Here is an 18,971-nt window from a genome sequence, read left to right as displayed (position 1 = left end):
GAAGCACTGGAATGGGTTACCTAGAGAGGTGGTGGAATCTGCATGTTTAGAGGTTTTTAAGGCCCGGCTTAACAAAGCCCTGGCTGGGATGATTTAATTGGGGTTGGTACTGCTTTGAGAAGGGGGTTGGACTAGATGACCTCCTGAGGTCTCTTCCAACCCTAATTTTCTATGATTCTATGACTTCAGAAGACTAAGCATATGAATAATAACTGTGGGCAACATGAGCTTTGGAAGATTGCATCATAGGAGAAAAAAAATTATCACTGTTTTTGAGAAACAGAGTGAATGAAGAAGGCCGTGGCTATAATGTATCTGGACTGAGATATAAGAGATCTGGTCACTATATCAGAAACATTCCTTGGACACTTTAGTTAATATTGGCTTGAACCTAAGTATTGTCACATGGATTAAAATAGAAAGATGAATGCTTAAAGAAGCATTGTGATGTGCAGCAATGTATCAACTTGAGTTGTAGCGAGCAGAGAGTTTTCGCAGGGACTGATCCCAGAGGAGGGTTTCAGAGGGGGCTGGTAATATCTATGGGTGTCTGAAGTCAGAACTGCTCTGATATGCTACCGTAAGCCTGGAGGCAGCAGCTCCTCATGGGAGAGAATGTAGTCACAGAACAGCCAGCCCCTCTCACACCTTGCCATAAACCTCCCTTTCTGCAGGGGTATAGGGAGCACCGCAAGCGGAGTTTTGTGGCACACACAATGTGCACCCCCTACGAAGGTCTTTCTAGTGCCAAACAACATTGGATGTGAGAAAATTATGCTTTCTGAACAAGTTACTATGTTTATACAGGAAAAAAGATAAAGCTTTCTAGAAGCCTAAGTATTTTGTACTAATATAGTTTGTGTTATGTGCTTTTTTTCAGTTGAAACAATCAGTGATGGTGAGCCTGTCTACATACAGTATTGTTTACATTTATATTGATTTTAATTTACAATGTTATGCATTTAGCTAACAACTTTCTGTGTTCTGGTTTGGAAAATGACAATGCCCTGTGAATTTAATTATGATTGTCATGAAATTGAAATTGAAGCCTTGGAAATATGAGTCAGCAGTGTGCCCTTGTTGCCAAGAAGGCCAATGGCATTTTGGGATGTATAAGTAGGGGCATAGCGAGCAGATCGAGGGATGTGATCGTTCCCCTCTATTCAACATTGGTGAGGCCTCATCTGGAGTACTGTGTCCAGTTTTGGGCCCCACACTACAAGAAGGATGTGGATAAATTGGAGAGAGTCCAGCGAAGGGCAACAAAAATGATTAGGGGTCTGAAACACATGACTTATGAGGAGAGGCTGAGGGAACTGGGATTGTTTAGTCTGCGGAAGAGAAGAATGAGGGGGGATTTGATAGCTGCTTTCAACTACCTGAGAGGTGGTTCCAGAGAGGATGGTTCTAGGCTATTCTCAGTGGTAGAAGAGGACAGGACAAGGAGTAATGGTCTCAAATTGCAGCGGGGGAGGTTTAGGTTGGATATTAGGAAAAACATTTTCACTAGGAGGGTGGTGAAACACTGGAATGCGCTACCTAGGGAGATGGTAGAATCTCCTTCCTTAGAAGTTTTTCAGGTCAGGCTTGACAAAGCCCTGGCTGGGATGATTTAATTGGGGATTGGTCCTGCTTTGAGCAGGGGGTTGGACTAGATGACCTCCTGAGGTCCCTTCCAACCCTGATATTCTATGATTCTAAATGAGAAGTGAGTTTCATGCTTGGGAAAAATAGTTCAGAGTGCTGGATCACAAAGTCTCCTATTCATTCACAGAAAAAGCACAGCACAAGCCATGGCTACGCGGGCCAACATTCCTCATTTGGTGGGACCTCTCGTGTGAGGCACATTGACCACTGAGTCCTTGGCCTCTCTGCTGAGATAATCATGTCAACTAGGATAGTGCTATGGCCAACGAGGAGCTAAAGGAGGGGCACTAGCTTCTCAATAAATGGCATTGCATTGCCAGTATGGGACAAATTTTAATTGGTAACCAAAAAGCATTAAAACATCGCCATGTGAAAATGGACAAATAGTCTAGCAATCAATTGATTTATGTCTTTCACAGAGCTGGTGCTAGGACTTGCAAATGGGCCAAACCACTGTGCAGGTCGTGTTGAAATCCTTTACTATGGAGGCTGGGTAAAAGTTTGTGGTGATTTGTGGGACATGAACGATGCACGAGTTGTGTGCAGGCAACTGGGCTGTGGTGAGCCTGTTGCTGCTCTGAGAAATAGCTATTTTGGAGAAGGCTGGGCAAGTCCTTGGATGACTAATGTGAACTGCACTGGCTCTGAAGACTTTTTGTGGTCTTGCCCTTATGAACACCCACACTATTCATGTGGCGTTTATGGAGATGCTAGTGTCATATGTGCAGGTATGTATTCTCTTTTATTGCATATCTGTAGCTTTTATACTCAGCGAATCAGCTTTGTGTTTGTTGTAAGATAGACTAAGGATTGTACTTTTAAAAGTTTTGCTTTACACTTTTTCTTTCAGTATAGATCATATTCTTAGCAAAAATACACTTCAAATATGTAATCCATACTTTAAAGGAAAGTTCATTTAGGTGTTGATGCAGATTATACCGATGAGTGATATCATGAACCATCTAGTGTGTGTAGGTCAGGAGTTTTATCAGCTGGGTTAGTATGGTCCCAATCCAACATCTCTTAAGGTCAAGGGATATTTCTCCATTAACTTTAGTGGGATTTGGTTTGAGTCACAGGAAGCAGAATTTTATTATCTGTGGGTTATTCCAATGATTAATATAATTAAGTTTTTGTAAACATGGTGTTTCATGCTTCTGCTTTGTTGATTTGAAACATGACATCCTCAATGAAGGACCCATCCAATAGGAATGTCCCAGGTCTAAAAGTCTGATGTTTCTACATCAACAGGTTCTGGACTAACAGCGCCTCCAGAAACAGGTAACTCAAGATTTATACTTTGCCTTGTAAATTATGGACTTGATCCTGTTAGATGCTGAGCAATCTGGCTCTAATTCAGCAAAGCATTTAAGCACAGGCTTAAATGTATGCCCTTAAATAGTCCTATTGCAGTCAGTGAGACCACTCATGTGTTTAAATATTTTGCTGGACCAAAGCCAGACTGCTCAGTACCTGGCTGAATAGGTTCTATATGTTGAACTGCGCATCTCCGGAATCTGTACTTGAGTGTCTAAAGGCGCTTACAATGCAGGTATAATAGACGGGAACTCTAACCAGAAGTGTATAATACTGCTATACAAGAGGCTGAGCTGCTGCTATTAAGAAATGAAACAAAGGAGCTGTTAGATGCAATCTCTTACATTTTTTTCTTGCTGAAAAAGAAACAATGTAATGTTTTGAAAGTATTGGTCTTCATTGTAGGCACTGAAAAGTTTTATCTCCTTTGGTTGTGGCTATTAAAACTGTAATAAGTACTCCTCAGGGAATACAGGAAAAAGCTGATGTACCCAAAACTATAGTTGTGGGCATGGAATTCACAAGAACTACACATCTAGATAAGCCCCTGTTTAGTTGATACTAAATAATAAGAAAGGAAAGATTCCTTCCAGAAGATTCTGCGGCACCACTTTATATTTGGCTCTGTAATAATGTTTAGTCCAGATCCTCACCCCATTTGAATTGGTGTGGCTGATCCAAGTCAATGTATCTACTCCGTTGTACACCAGCAGGGGATCTGGCTCTGCGAGATTCCTTGACTATTTGGCACATTCATCAAATTACCCAGTAATAAAGAGATGAACAATTGAGAAGACACCTTTAAACTATAATAATTGTTCAAAGAATAAGAAACAAACAAACACAAATTCCTTCACCATATACTAGGGCTGTCGATTAATTGCAGTTAACTCACACAATTCACTCAAAAAATTAATCATAATTAAAAAAATGAATGGTGATTAATCAGAGTCTTAATTGCACTGTTAAACAATAGAATACCAATTGAAATTTATTAAATATTTTTGGATGTCTTTCTACATTTTCACATATATTGACATCAGTTACAACACAGAATACAAAATATGCAATGCTCACTTTATATTATTATTTTTGATTACAAATATTTGGTCTGTAAAAATGATCAACAAAAGAAATAGTATTTTTCAATCCACCTCATCCAAGTACTGTAGTGCAATCTCTTTATCGTGAAAATGCAGCTTACGAATGTAGATTTTTTTTTCTGTTACATAACTGCACTCAAAGATAAAACAGTGTAAAACTTTAGAGCCTAGAAGTCCACTCAGTCCTGCTTCTTGTTCAGCCAATCACCAAGAGAAACAAGTTTGTTTACATTTATGGGAGATAATGTTGCCCGCTTCTTATTTACAACATCATCTGAAAGTGAGAATAGGCGTTTGCGTGGCACTTTTGTAGCTGGCATTGGAAGGTATTTACATGCCAGATATTTTAAACATTCATATATGCCCCTTCATGCTTCATCCACCATTCCAGAGGACATGCTTCCATGCTGATGGCGCTTGTTAAAAAAATAATGCATTAATTAAATTTGCGACTGAACTCCTTGGGGGAGAATTGTATGCCTCCTGCTCTGTTTTACCCCCATTCTGCCATATGTTTCATGTTATAGCAGTCTCGGATGATGACCCAGTATGTTGTTCATTTCAAGAACACTATCACTGCAGATTTCACAAAATGCAAGGGAGGTACCAATGTGAGATTTCTAAGGATAGATATAGCACTCGACCCAAGGTTTAAGAATCAGAAGTGGTTCCAAAATCTGAGGGGGATGAGGTGTGGAGTATGCTTTCAGAAGTCTTAAAAGAGCAACACTCTGATGCAGAATCTAGAGAACCCAAACCACCAAAAAAGAAAATCAATCTTCTCTGCCGGTGGCATTTGACTCAGATGATGAAAATGAACATGCATTGGTCTGCACTGTTTTGAATCATTATCAAACAGAACCCGTCCTCAGCATGAGTGCATATCATCTGGAATGGTGGTTAAAGCATGAAGGGGCATATGAATCTTCAGTGCATCTGGCACGTAAATATCTCGCGACGCCAGCTACAACAGTGCCATGCAAATGATTGTTCTCGCTTTCAGGTGACAATGTAAATAAGAAGCGGGCAGCATTATCTCCTGCAAATGTAAACAACCTTGTTTGTCTGAGCTGTTGGCTGAACAAGAAGTAGGACGGAGTGGACTTGCAGGCTCTAAAATTTTACATTGTTTTATTTTTGAGTGCAGTTTTTTTGTACATAATTCTACACTTGTAAGTTCAACTTTCATATAAAGAGATTTCACTGCAGTATTTTGTAATGGGGAAATTGAAAAATACTGTTTCTTTCGTTTTTTTACAGTGCAAATATTTGTAATAAAAGTAAGTATAAAGTGAGCACTGTACATTTGCTCTTATGGAGAAGTTGTTGTTCTCTCTCACCAACGGTTCTTATTTCAGTAAAAGATATTATCTGACTCACTTTGTCTCTCTTACAGAGAAGTCCCATAGGATTTAGTAGAAAATTATACCCTATCATTTTAACTGTTCTATAGAGTTTTTCATAGGCATTGATATTCCTGCTATAAAATTCTATATGGTGATTCACACACCGATAGAAAGGGCATCATCACTATTAAATTTTATAATTTTTAGAATAACTAGCAAACTCTACTGAGTTCCTATAGATGTAATGTCTGTTAAGTCCAAACCCTTTTCCATTGACACCCCTCCTAGTTTACCTCTTTCTGCTCTGAAGCTCCTTCCATTGGTACAGAGACATTTCCATGATTTTTATTTTTGTTTGTTTGCCTGTTTTTGTTGAGCTCCATTATCTAAAGTCCTGCTATTTGTCTAGGACTTTTCCAGGGGATCTCAACCTGCCCCATCTCCTGTTCAGCTGCACTGTCTTCCCTGTTCTTTACTACCAGATGCAGAGTTGTGCTTGTATTATTCACATCCCTGGCAGATGTGTTCGTCTGAGCTGAGCTCTCCTTTGCACTCATCTTGCTAATTAAGGGTTTGATAGTTCCATAATGGCACAGCCCTGCAGTGGGGGTGGTGGAGAGCCAATACAAGGTCCTAGATTAATTTTTTTAATCGCGATTGATTTTTTTGAGTTAATCACGTGAATTAACTGCGATTAATCAACAGCCCTATATAAAAGTTCTAAATATTATTGTTGTTATGTTGATTTATAATAATGTCTTTAAATGTCTTTAAATAATGTCTTTAAATTGTTCAGGTGATTTTCTTAAGGAGCCAATGTGCATTCAGAGGCTGGGATTTAGAGCATGTTTTGCTGTTCCTCAGCTCTTGCATATCGTTGGCTATTTCTATTGCAAATTAATGTTCATCTCCTTGATAGCACAATAACAGGATCCATTGTCATTGTCATAAATGTCTTCTCTAATTGTGCCTTTGTCTTACTACAGCGAGCACTTCTTTCTCTCCAGTGAGCACCACTCTAAACAGTAAGTGTTGTCTCACCTTGTTTTAATAAAATTTCTTCTTTTACTATGGGATTCGGCACCATCTACGTGATCACAAGAACAGCCCTACTAGTTCAGACTAGCAGTTCATCTAGCCCAGAATCCTGCCTTCTAACAGTGGCCAATGCCAGATGCTTCAGAGGGAATGAACAGACAAGGGAAATTTTGAGTGATCAATTTCCTGTCCCAGCTGCTGGCAGTTGGTGGTTTAGGGACACCCAGGGCATGGGGTTGTGTTCCTGACAATTTTGGCTAATAGCCATTGATGGACCTATCCTCCGTGAACTTCTCATTCTTTTATGAACCCAGTTATACATTTGACCTTCACAACATCCTGTGGCAATGAGTTTTACAGGTTTACAGTTTTCATCTATTCCTTTCATCATGATTCCCATCATTCTGTTAGCTTTTTTGCCTGCCACTGCACATTGAGCAAATGTTTTCACAGAACTACCCGTGATGACTCCAAGATCCCAATTTTGAGTGGTAACAGCTAGTTAAGATGCCATCTTTTTGTATGTACACTTGGGATTACTTTTTCAAATGTGTTTTTCTAATGTTGATCCAGAAATGTGATCTGGCCATGGAATCCCCACAGCAGTCAATTGGATTTCCATACATGGATCAGATTCACCCCAGTTGCCAGAAAGTTATGAAAAGGAATGAAACTATAACGAATGTGCTAATAATCATTCCCTTACATCTATTTTAGAGCTGGCATTGCGACTGGTGAATTCATTTAGCAGATGTGAGGGTCGTGTTGAAGTCTATTACGCAGGATCCTGGGGGACAGTGTGTGATGATTCTTGGGATCTCAATGACGCCAATGTTGTGTGCAGGCAGCTTGGATGTGGATATGGTGTTGCAGCAAAGACCAATGCCTATTACGGCCAAGGCTCAGGAAATATTGTTCTGGATGATGTGAGATGCAAAGGATGGGAATACAGTCTATGGGACTGTCCTCATTCAGGATGGCTCTCTCATAACTGTGGTCATTCTGAAGATGCCGGTGTCATCTGCTCAGGTAAATACCAAGAGTTTGCAGGTGTCTTGCAGGTGCATGACCACGCTTTTCACCATGTCAAAGATGTTTTTGAAAGTCACATTACAAGGTTTTCAATACATGAAATACAGTTTTTGGGACTGGATCCCATACTAAAAAGGCCACTTTTCTACTTCCTCAAACATTAGTTCCATGCTTCAATCAGCCAGCCAGTTAGTTCCATGGTGAATGTGATAGAATAAAGATATACAAGGAAAAAAAAAAGGGGTGGGGTGGGGTGGGGAGAAGCACGCTAGGATAGCCAAGTACTGCTGATATTAGTCTGAAGTTCCAAAGGGCAGCATCTGTCAACCAGGGTTAGTTTTCTGTTCTGGTAACCTCACTTCCTTTGAAAGTAGAATACTGTAGTGGTGATAGGGCATGGAAATGGGATGTGGGAAACCTAGATATTATTCATGACTCTGCCATGCCACTTAGCTTCTTTCGGCCTCATTCACCTAAAAAGTAAAACAGGGATAATGAGACATAGTCAACTTCATGAAGCACTTAGAGATCCAAAGATGAAAGCCCTATTTAAGTTTCAGCCGTAATCTTTTGCCCTCAAGAGCGGTAAATTTTTCTGGGAATTTTTTCACTGAGTTCAGTGGGGAGTCAGGCACATTTTATGGTGTCCCGTCACAAGATATTACAAACATGATGTCTTCAAAGTTTTGCTCTACTTGTTTTCAGACATAATATCCTCCAGTAAAGTCATGCAGCTTCGAATGTCATTTCCCCTTATAATGTTATAAATACATCTAAGCTAATGCCAGATTTCCCCCCCCCCCATTCATTAGCAATTTCAAAAAATCATTTGTGGTCTGGATCAAAAACCAAATATTTGAAAATTTCAGTCAATCAAAAAGTTGAGAAAAGTATGTTTCAGGTAATTCAAAACATTTTATTTGAATACAATCACAACGTTTTGGTTTGATTTCAGCTTGTTTCACAGGTTGGGGGTGTTTGTTGTTGTTGTTTTTTAAAAAAGGAGATTTTGAAACTAAAAGTCATTTCAAAGTAAATAAATGAAATATTTCTTTGACATTTTCAAAACCAAATATTCTTAGTGTGGTGTTTGATATTGTAATATAATTGAACAATGAATTGAAACTAGTATGAATTGTGCAATGTTTTGGTGTTGCCGAATCTGCAATTTTGCTGAAAAAAGTTTTGGCCTAAAAATTTTGCCCAATTCTACGGCACTAATAAATACTAAAAACAGTTAATATAATTGCTTATGTTTCTCCCTACTCGCTGCTGGATATCCAACATCTATGCTTCTATTATCTTCCTGCAGGAACACCAGGTTCCACTCCATCATGGCCCTGGTACACAACAACTGGCAAGTGCTAAGTCATTCTGCTTTCATTAAAATGTTTCTCTCTGATACGGCACTAATAAATACTAAAAACTGTTAATATAATTGCTTATGTTTCTCCCTACTCGCTGCTGGATATCCAACTTCTATGCTTCTATTATCTTCCTGCAGGAACATCAGGATCCACTCCATCATGGCCCTGGTACACAACAACTGGCAAGTGCTAAGTCATTCTGCTTTCATTAAAATGTTTCTCTCTGATAGGGTTCTGTGCTAGAAATATTTTGAAACTGTAGCCTATGCTTTTAGAGTAGAATTTCCAAATGAACTGAAATGAGAGAAAGGACAGGTTGAATAGCAATACTAAGGGCAAATTTGAAACGTGGTACAGGCAATAAATGTTTTGTTGAACTGTAGAGGTCCATTGCACACCCTTACTCTTGTATACTGTACCCTCAGAACACTGAGATGTGGAGAATAAATATAGTTTTTTTTCAGTCCAGCCAACTCTGTCATTTCTGTTCCATCACTCCCTCCCGAGAAGAGAACAAGATCTTCATGTTTAGATTTCCCTGCTAGCCTCTCTGGCCAGAACCTAAATAGGTCATTCCCCAGGAGACATTAAGGCACTTTTCTGACTCTTAAGATATGGTCATTCCTTGGTTTTGAAAGGAGAATATCTAGCATGATAACGAAAGAGAAAGGGAAAACATAGGCGTAATAACAGTGAGCAACAAGAGCTTATGAAGAACACACCTTGGGAGAAAAAAAAGATTGCTTTTTAAATGAACACAATGCATGAAAGAAGGCAGTAGAGGTAATATATCTTACTTCAGTAAGATGTCTGGTACACTGTTCTAGAAATATTCCTTAGAAGTTTTAATCTGATTTAACTTCAGTACACTCAGGATTTGTGGGTTCTCTAATTGTCCCTTCTTTGTCTTTTCTTGCAGCAAGCACTCCGTTTCCTCCAGGGAGAACCACACCAAGTGGTAAGTGCTGTCTCGCCCTTGATTTACTAAAATTTATTTTTTTACTGTGGGATTCGACATCATACTGATCCATATGTGTGACCTGATCTGGACATGTAATCCCCAGAAGTGGTCAAATGTGGTTTCATATGTGTGTCAGATTGACCCCAGTTGTCACGGTTTTACCAAGAGGGAAAGAACTAACTAATGTGTTAATAATCATTCCCTTACATCTATTTTAGGGCTGGCATTGCGACTGGTGAATTCATTTAGCAGATGTGAGGGTCGTGTTGAAGTCTATTACGCAGGATCCTGGGGGACAGTGTGTGATGATTCTTGGGATCTCAATGACGCCAATGTTGTGTGCAGGCAGCTTGGATGTGGATATGGTGTTGCAGCAAAGACCAATGCCTATTACGGTCAAGGCTCAGGAAATATTGTTCTGGATGATGTGAGATGCAAAGGATGGGAATACAGTCTATGGGACTGTCCTCATTCAGGATGGCTCTCTCATAACTGTGGTCATTCTGAAGATGCCGGTGTCATCTGCTCAGGTAAATACCAAGAGTTTGCAGGTGTCTTGCAGGTGCATGACCACGCTTTTCACCATGTCAAAGATGTTTTTGAAAGTCACATTACAAGGTTTTCAATACATGAAATACAGTTTTTGGGACTGGATCCCATACTAAAAAGGCCGCTTTTCTACTTCCTCAAACATTAGTTCCATGCTTCAATCAGCCAGCCAGTTAGTTCCATGGTGAATGTGATAGAATAAAGATATACAAGGAAAAAAAAAGGGGTGGGGTGGGGTGGGGAGAAGCACGCTAGGATAGCCAAGTACTGCTGATATTAGTCTGAAGTTCCAAAGGGCAGCATCTGTCAACCAGGGTTAGTTTTCTGTTCTGGTAACCTCACTTCCTTCGAAAGTAGAATACTGTAGTGGTGATAGGGCATGGAAATGGGATGTGGGAAACCTAGATATTATTCATGACTCTGCCATGCCACTTAGCTTCTTTCGGCCTCATTCACCTAAAAAGTAAAACAGGGATAATGAGACATAGTCAACTTCATGAAGCACTTAGAGATCCAAAGATGAAAGCCCTATTTAAGTTTCAGCCGTAATCTTTTGCCCTCAAGAGCGGTAAATTTTTCTGGGAATTTTTTTCACTGAGTTCAGTGGGGAGTCAGGCACATTTTATGGTGTCCCGTCACAAGATATTACAAACATGATGTCTTCAAAGTTTTGCTCTACTTGTTTTCAGACATAATATCCTCCAGTAAAGTCATGCAGCTTCGAATGTCATTTCCCCTTATAATGTTATAAATACATCTAAGCTAATGCCAGATTTCCCCCCCCCCCCATTCATTAGCAATTTCAAAAAATCATTTGTGGTCTGGATCAAAAACCAAATATTTAAAAATTTCAGTCAATCAAAAAGTTGAGAAAAGTATGTTTCAGGTAATTCAAAACATTTTATTTGAATACAATCACAACGTTTTGGTTTGATTTCAGCTTGTTTCACAGGTTGGGGGTGTTTGTTGTTGTTGTTTTTTAAAAAAGGAGATTTTGAAACTAAAAGTCATTTCAAAGTAAATAAATGAAATATTTCTTTGACATTTTCAAAACCAAATATTCTTAGTGTGGTGTTTGATATTGTAATATAATTGAACAATGAATTGAAACTAGTATGAATTGTGCAATGTTTTGGTGTTGCCGAATCTGCAATTTTGCTGAAAAAAGTTTTGGCCTAAAAATTTTGCCCAATTCTACGGCATTAATAAATACTAAAAACAGTTAATATAATTGCTTATGTTTCTCCCTACTCGCTGCTGGATATCCAACTTCTATGCTTCTATTATCTTCCTGCAGGAACATCAGGATCCACTCCATCATGGCCCTGGTACACAACAACTGGCAAGTGCTAAGTCATTCTGCTTTCATTAAAATGTTTCTCTCTGATACGGCACTAATAAATACTAAAAACTGTTAATATAATTGCTTATGTTTCTCCCTACTCGCTGCTGGATATCCAACATCTATGCTTCTATTATCTTCCTGCAGGAACATCAGGATCCACTCCATCATGGCCCTGGTACACAACAACTGGCAAGTGCTAAGTCATTCTGCTTTCATTAAAATGTTTCTCTCTGATACGGCACTAATAAATACTAAAAACTGTTAATATAATTGCTTATGTTTCTCCCTACTCGCTGCTGGATATCCAACATCTATGCTTCTATTATCTTCCTGCAGGAACATCAGGATCCACTCCATCATGGCCCTGGTACACAACAACTGGCAAGTGCTAAGTCATTCTGCTTTCATTAAAATGTTTCTCTCTGATACGGCACTAATAAATACTAAAAACTGTTAATATAATTGCTTATGTTTCTCCCTACTTGCTGCTGGATATCCAACTTCTATGCTTCTATTATCTTCCTGCAGGAACATCAGGATCCACTCCATCATGGCCCTGGTACACAACAACTGGCAAGTGCTAAGTCATTCTGCTTTCATTAAAATGTTTCTCTCTGATAGGGTTCTGTGCTAGAAATATTTTGAAACTGTAGCCTATGCTTTTAGAGTAGAATTTCCAAATGAACTGAAATGAGAGAAAGGACAGGTTGAATAGCAATACTAAGGGCAAATTTGAAACGTGGTACAGGCAATAAATGTTTTGTTGAACTGTAGAGGTCCATTGCACACCCTTACTCTTGTATACTGTACCCTCAGAACACTGAGATGTGGAGAATAAATATAGTTTTTTTTCAGTCCAGCCAACTCTGTCATTTCTGTTCCATCACTCCCTCCCGAGAAGAGAACAAGATCTTCATGTTTAGATTTCCCTGCTAGCCTCTCTGGCCAGAACCTAAATAGGTCATTCCCCAGGAGACATTAAGGCACTTTTCTGACTCTTAAGATATGGTCATTCCTTGGTTTTGAAAGGAGAATATCTAGCATGATAACGAAAGAGAAAGGGAAAACATAGGCGTAATAACAGTGAGCAACAAGAGCTTATGAAGAACACACCTTGGGAGAAAAAAAAGATTGCTTTTTAAATGAACACAATGCATGAAAGAAGGCAGTAGAGGTAATATATCTTACTTCAGTAAGATGTCTGGTACACTGTTCTAGAAATATTCCTTAGAAGTTTTAATCTGATTTAACTTCAGTACACTCAGGATTTGTGGGTTCTCTAATTGTCCCTTCTTTGTCTTTTCTTGCAGCAAGCACTCCGTTTCCTCCAGGGAGAACCACACCAAGTGGTAAGTGCTGTCTCGCCCTTGATTTACTAAAATTTATTTTTTTTACTGTGGGATTCGACATCATACTGATCCATATGTGTGACCTGATCTAGACATGTAATCCCCAGAAGTGGTCAAATGTGGTTTCATATGTGTGTCAGATTGACCCCAGTTGTCACGGTTTTACCAAGAGGGAAAGAACTAACTAATGTGTTAATAATCATTCCCTTACATCTATTTTAGGGCTGGCATTGCGACTGGTGAATTCATTTAGCAGATGTGAGGGTCGTGTTGAAGTCTATTACGCAGGATCCTGGGGGACAGTGTGTGATGATTCTTGGGATCTCAATGACGCCAATGTTGTGTGCAGGCAGCTTGGATGTGGATATGGTGTTGCAGCAAAGACCAATGCCTATTACGGTCAAGGCTCAGGAAATATTGTTCTGGATGATGTGAGATGCAAAGGATGGGAATACAGTCTATGGGACTGTCCTCATTCAGGATGGCTCTCTCATAACTGTGGTCATTCTGAAGATGCCGGTGTCATCTGCTCAGGTAAATACCAAGAGTTTGCAGGTGTCTTGCAGGTGCATGACCATGCTTTTCACCATGTCAAAGATGTTTTTGAAAGTCACATTACAAGGTTTTCAATACATGAAATACAGTTTTTGGGACTGGATCCCATACTAAAAAGGCCACTTTTCTACTTCCTCAAACATTAGTTCCATGCTTCAATCAGCCAGCCAGTTAGTTCCATGGTGAATGTGATAGAATAAAGATATACAAGGAAAAAAAAAGGGGTGGGGTGGGGTGGGGAGAAGCACGCTAGGATAGCCAAGTACTGCTGATATTAGTCTGAAGTTCCAAAGGGCAGCATCTGTCAACCAGGGTTAGTTTTCTGTTCTGGTAACCTCACTTCCTTTGAAAGTAGAATACTGTAGTGGTGATAGGGCATGGAAATGGGATGTGGGAAACCTAGATATTATTCATGACTCTGCCATGCCACTTAGCTTCTTTCGGCCTCATTCACCTAAAAAGTAAAACAGGGATAATGAGACATAGTCAACTTCATGAAGCACTTAGAGATCCAAAGATGAAAGCCCTATTTAAGTTTCAGCCGTAATCTTTTGCCCTCAAGAGAGGTAAATTTTTCTGGGAATTTTTTCACTGAGTTCAGTGGGGAGTCAGGCACATTTTATGGTGTCCCGTCACAAGATATTACAAACATGATGTCTTCAAAGTTTTGCTCTACTTGTTTTCAGACATAACATCCTCCAGTGAAGTCATGCAGCTTCGAATGTCATTTCCCCTTATAATGTTATAAATACATCTAAGCTAATGCCAGATTTCCCCCCCCCCCCATTTATTAGTAATTTCAAAAAATCATTTGTGGTCTGGATCAAAAACCAAATATTTGAAAATTTCAGTCAATCAAAAAGTTGAGAAAAGTATGTTTCAGGTAATTCAAAACATTTTATTTGAATACAATCACAACGTTCTGGTTTGATTTCAGCTCGTTTCACAGGTTGGGGGTGTTTTTTGTTGTTGTTTTTTAAAAAAGGAGATTTTGAAACTAAAAGTCATTTCAAAGTAAATAAATGAAATATTTCTTTGACATTTTCAAAACCAAATATTCTTAGTGTGGTGTTTGATATTGTAATATAATTGAACAATGAATTGAAACTAGTATGAATTGTGCAATGTTTTGGTGTTGCCGAATCTGCAATTTTGCTGAAAAAAGTTTTGGCCTAAAAATTTTGCCCAATTCTACGGCACTAATAAATACTAAAAACAGTTAATATAATTGCTTATGTTTCTCCCTACTCGCTGCTGGATATCCAACTTCTGTGCTTCTATTATCTTCCTGCAGGAACATCAGGATCCACTCCATCATGGCCCTGGTACACAACAACTGGCAAGTGCTAAGTCATTCTGCTTTCATTAAAATGTTTCTCTCTGATACGGCACTAATAAATACTAAAAACTGTTAATATAATTGCTTATGTTTCTCCCTACTCGCTGCTGGATATCCAACTTCTGTGCTTCTATTATCTTCCTGCAGGAACAACAGGATCCACTCCATCATGGCCCTGGTACACAACAACTGGCAAGTGCTAAGTCATTCTGCTTTCATTAAAATGTTTCTCTCTGATAGGGTTCTGTGCTAGAAATGTTTTGAAACTGTAGCCTATGGTTTCAGAGTAGAATTGCCACATGAACTGAAATGAGAGAGAGGCTAGGCTGAATAGCAATATGAAGGGCAAATTTCAAACGTGGTACAGGTAATAAATGCCTTTACTTACAATTCCTGTAATTTTAGATGTATCATTTCAGGTATGTTTTCAGGAGATGTTTTACCTGCTTGGTCTCTCTCTCCGTTCAGAGAGGGAACAAACAAAGGCATGGTCTACACTGGAAGGGGGCGGGGGGAATCAATCTAAGTTACGCAACTTCAGCTACATGAATAACATAACTGAAGTTGACATACTTAGATCGACTGACCGTGGTGTCTCCACTGCCGTGAGTCGACTGCTGCCACTCCCCCGTCGACTCTGCCTGGACCTCTCGCCGAATTGGAGTACAGGAGTCGACAGGAGAGCGCTCGGGGTTCGATTTATCGCGTCTAGACTAGACGCGATAAGTTGATTCCCGCTGGATCGATACCCAAAGAGAGCCCAAACAAAATCTCCACCCCCGGATCTGAAAGTATCTTCTTTCCTCATTGGAAGGAGGAGTGTACAAGTCTTATGTCACTTAAAGCTCTGCATTAAGTAAAACTTGTTATGTTCCAAAGTTGACTGTAGAGGCAGTTTTCATTCAGGCTGTAATTTTTGTCCCCAGTGCACCAGGTGTTTCTTCAAAAATTTACTTCCAACCTGAATTAATAACATTACGCTTTTTTCCTTCTGATAATGTTATCCTTCTTTCCTGAACATTTTCTTTGGCCCATATTTTCTGTCTTCAGCTATAAACATTTAGTGCCTAATCTTGAGAGGTGCTGAGCATTAAATGAGACTGTGAGTGGGATCAACAGCGGATCAACAGCTCTTGGGATCAGATGCTCGTCATAGAGCACCTTTTATAAAGACCATTGAAGTTATGGGAGGCTTTCCTTTAACTTCAGTAGGTTTTGACTCTGAGTGATAAATCATATACAAATATATGCAAAAGTAAAGTATAAATGACTCATATGTTTTTTTCTTACATTTTGTTCTGCAGCAAAATATACTTGTGGTGGTGTCCTTCAGTATTCATCTGGGACATTTCAAAGCCCATTCTACCCTGGAAATTATCCAAACAATGCAGATTGTGTGTGGGAAATAGAAGCAGTGAGCAATTACCGTATAACACTTTCATTTAGAGATATCTCGTAAGTAAAGCACTAATTTTCTGGGCAATTCATGGGTTCAAAGTCATGGACTTTTCTAACTGGTACCCTCTCCATTTGAAGGACATTTCTCAACAGGGTTTAACAATTCTAAGTGACCAGTAAAACTAAAATGAAAATTGCATGAATGGAGTATTTGTTGTTACTTGTTGAGTCCTAAGAAAGTGAAGGGTACCATACAAGATACAAAATGAAGACAATCTCTGCCATGAACACTTTGCAGTCTGAAGGGTTTAATCTGAGATTTATGTGCTGCTTTGTGATGAATGCTTAAATAGAAGTTTACAAAATAGTTTACAAAATGTTCATGTTTATTCCCCAGGACAGAAGGTGGTAGATGCCAGTATGATTATATAGAGATATATGATGGGCCACTCTACACTTCTCCTTTACTGGGGAAAATTTGTTCTGGTTCCTATCTCACATATACGTCGTCCTCAAACTTGATGACAGTTCGATTTCACAGTAACTCGATTATCACAAACAGAGGGTTTCGTGCTGCCTATTACACCGTTCCAGCAGATCAGAATACTTGTAAGTTCATGTTTAATACAGAACTTTGCTTTTCAGCAGACAAGCCTATTTATTGATTTTTTTGATAAATAACCATTGATTAATGTTCAACCACCTCAGTATAGTACCACTCACTGTCATCTTTCACATTGTGTGATTACTGACCTATTACTTTCAGACAATAGTTTGATTTTCTTTAAATATGAAACTGTTTGTTATCAAATTACTTTTGGACATTTTCTCTTATATTCAGCCTAAATTTACTTTTTCACCATCTCATTTCATTACTGTTACTTATGGCCCCTTGTACTACCTAACCTCTCATTCTCTTTGCATCTGATCCTAGTCCTGATGCAGGCAAAACTCTCATTGCAATCACCACAATTCATACAGTGTGAGTCAATTTCATGTCCTCTCCACAACTCATTAGTTATTATTTATTTGACCTCAATGCCTGTTTAGCACCTTGCTGGTACATGTTTAGTATTAGAATTATTTATATTTAGAATCATTCCCTGCACTTCCTTTCCCAGTTTTTGATGATCTTCCATGAGTCCCCTGCAATTTTTTCGCATCTTCAGCAACAGAGGTACCCACAAGTGAATTTGAACAACTTTCACAGCCAGTCAAAACCTGATCCTTAAGTCCTCATTCAGGGAAAACTCCTATTCTTTTCAGTGTGTCTTTTGTCCAAGAAAAGACTATACAGGATCCTGTCCCCAATGAAGGACTATCACTTTGATTCTCATAGATGTGAGTCAGCCTCTGCACATGTATCTCCAAACCCCATAAGGCTTATGTAAGATCATAGATACAAACCCCTGATTCTGCAACCCTTACTCTTATTGAATAGCACGTAACTGGTTAGTTCCATTGGCTGATCAGGATAATTCATGATTGCAAAATAGCTGTCGACCAACACACCAATTTCATTTTACTTTACTGTTTGTCTTCACCTCCCCTTGTGTTTAGATCATTCTCTCCCACAAATACTGAAAGTATTTAGTTCATTTAATTAATAAAGGCCTGGTAATATTGTCCTTAATTTTACTCAAGGAAAATTCCAAGCAACTTCAAGTGGACTTTCTCTTGACTCCAGAATTTGTTCTACTATGGTAACTGTGATTCATATGATCCTTAACACTGATGAGAGACTCTCTCTGATCACAAGGAGAGAAATTATAATTTGCAGATTTTCTTCGTGACAGTTATCCACAGCCTAAACCACAGGTCCCTGGTGCATAATTTGATAATTATGACATATGAAAGGTGAAATCGTGGTTTGTCTTATGAACACCCTCCCCTCTCCCAACATACACACAGAATAGATAGCAGCAAATATATTGGTTGAACATTTAATTATTACTGTATGCCTGAACGCACTAATATGTGTTTTATCCACCCACCAGCTCTTCTGTGCTTGCCAGAATACATGCATGCAGTTGTTAGCAGAGCCTATCTCCACTCACAAGGCTACATTGCAGAGAATATCAGATTGAATGACCCTTATTGTAAACCAAAGATTACACCAAACTATGTTATATTCAACATACCATACAATGGCTGTGGCACAAGACGAGAGGTATGAAGTTGAATATTTAGCAACCTGTGTAAGTAGGTCTGTGCAAACTGCAAAATTTATTTATTGAAACCTGCTGTGGTTCACAGGAGTTACAAGTGAACCAATGACTGCAGATTCAGATTCACTAAACACTCCCACCTAATTCTTTCTCTGCCGGAAGAAACTCCTTACTTATTCCTCATAAGGTCAAGCTACAATATTATGGGACAGGGAGGATATGTGAACAACCTCAACCCATGTTCACAGACATTTTTTGAGCATGAGCTGATGTTCACGGATAGTCAAAATACTTGGCATTTACATAGGCCTCTGTTCAGCAAGGTACTTACACATATCTATTTTAAAGCATTCACTTCAATAGGACTACTCATGTGCTTTAAGTTAAACACATGTTTAAGTAACTTACTGAATCAGGACCTTTGTTCATTTCATGTTCAACCTTTGTACTAATGTTA

The 18,971-nt window shown here is 39.0% G+C and overlaps 1 protein-coding gene across 1 annotated transcript in view; it reads left to right on the top strand.

Moving 5' to 3' along the window:
* Window positions 1-18,971, top strand: part of LOC140915208 (scavenger receptor cysteine-rich domain-containing protein DMBT1-like) — a 193,417-nt gene that overhangs the window by 12,427 nt on the left and 162,019 nt on the right. Inside the window, 9 exon segments of the mRNA XM_078853931.1 lie at window positions 2,079-2,375; window positions 2,899-2,928; window positions 7,169-7,493; window positions 9,795-9,812; window positions 9,980-10,341; window positions 13,277-13,588; window positions 16,253-16,403; window positions 16,744-16,955; window positions 18,344-18,516. Of these exon segments, the coding sequence (XP_078710057.1) occupies window positions 2,079-2,375; window positions 2,899-2,928; window positions 7,169-7,493; window positions 9,795-9,812; window positions 9,980-10,341; window positions 13,277-13,588; window positions 16,253-16,403; window positions 16,744-16,955; window positions 18,344-18,516 (1,880 nt within the window).

The sequence above is a fragment of the Lepidochelys kempii genome, chromosome 7 (assembly GCF_965140285.1).
Source record: "Lepidochelys kempii isolate rLepKem1 chromosome 7, rLepKem1.hap1, whole genome shotgun sequence".
Classification (NCBI taxonomy): domain Eukaryota; kingdom Metazoa; phylum Chordata; order Testudines; family Cheloniidae; genus Lepidochelys; species Lepidochelys kempii.
Note: the sequence above shows the minus strand (reverse complement) of the source record. Positions and strands in the feature narration are given on the sequence as shown.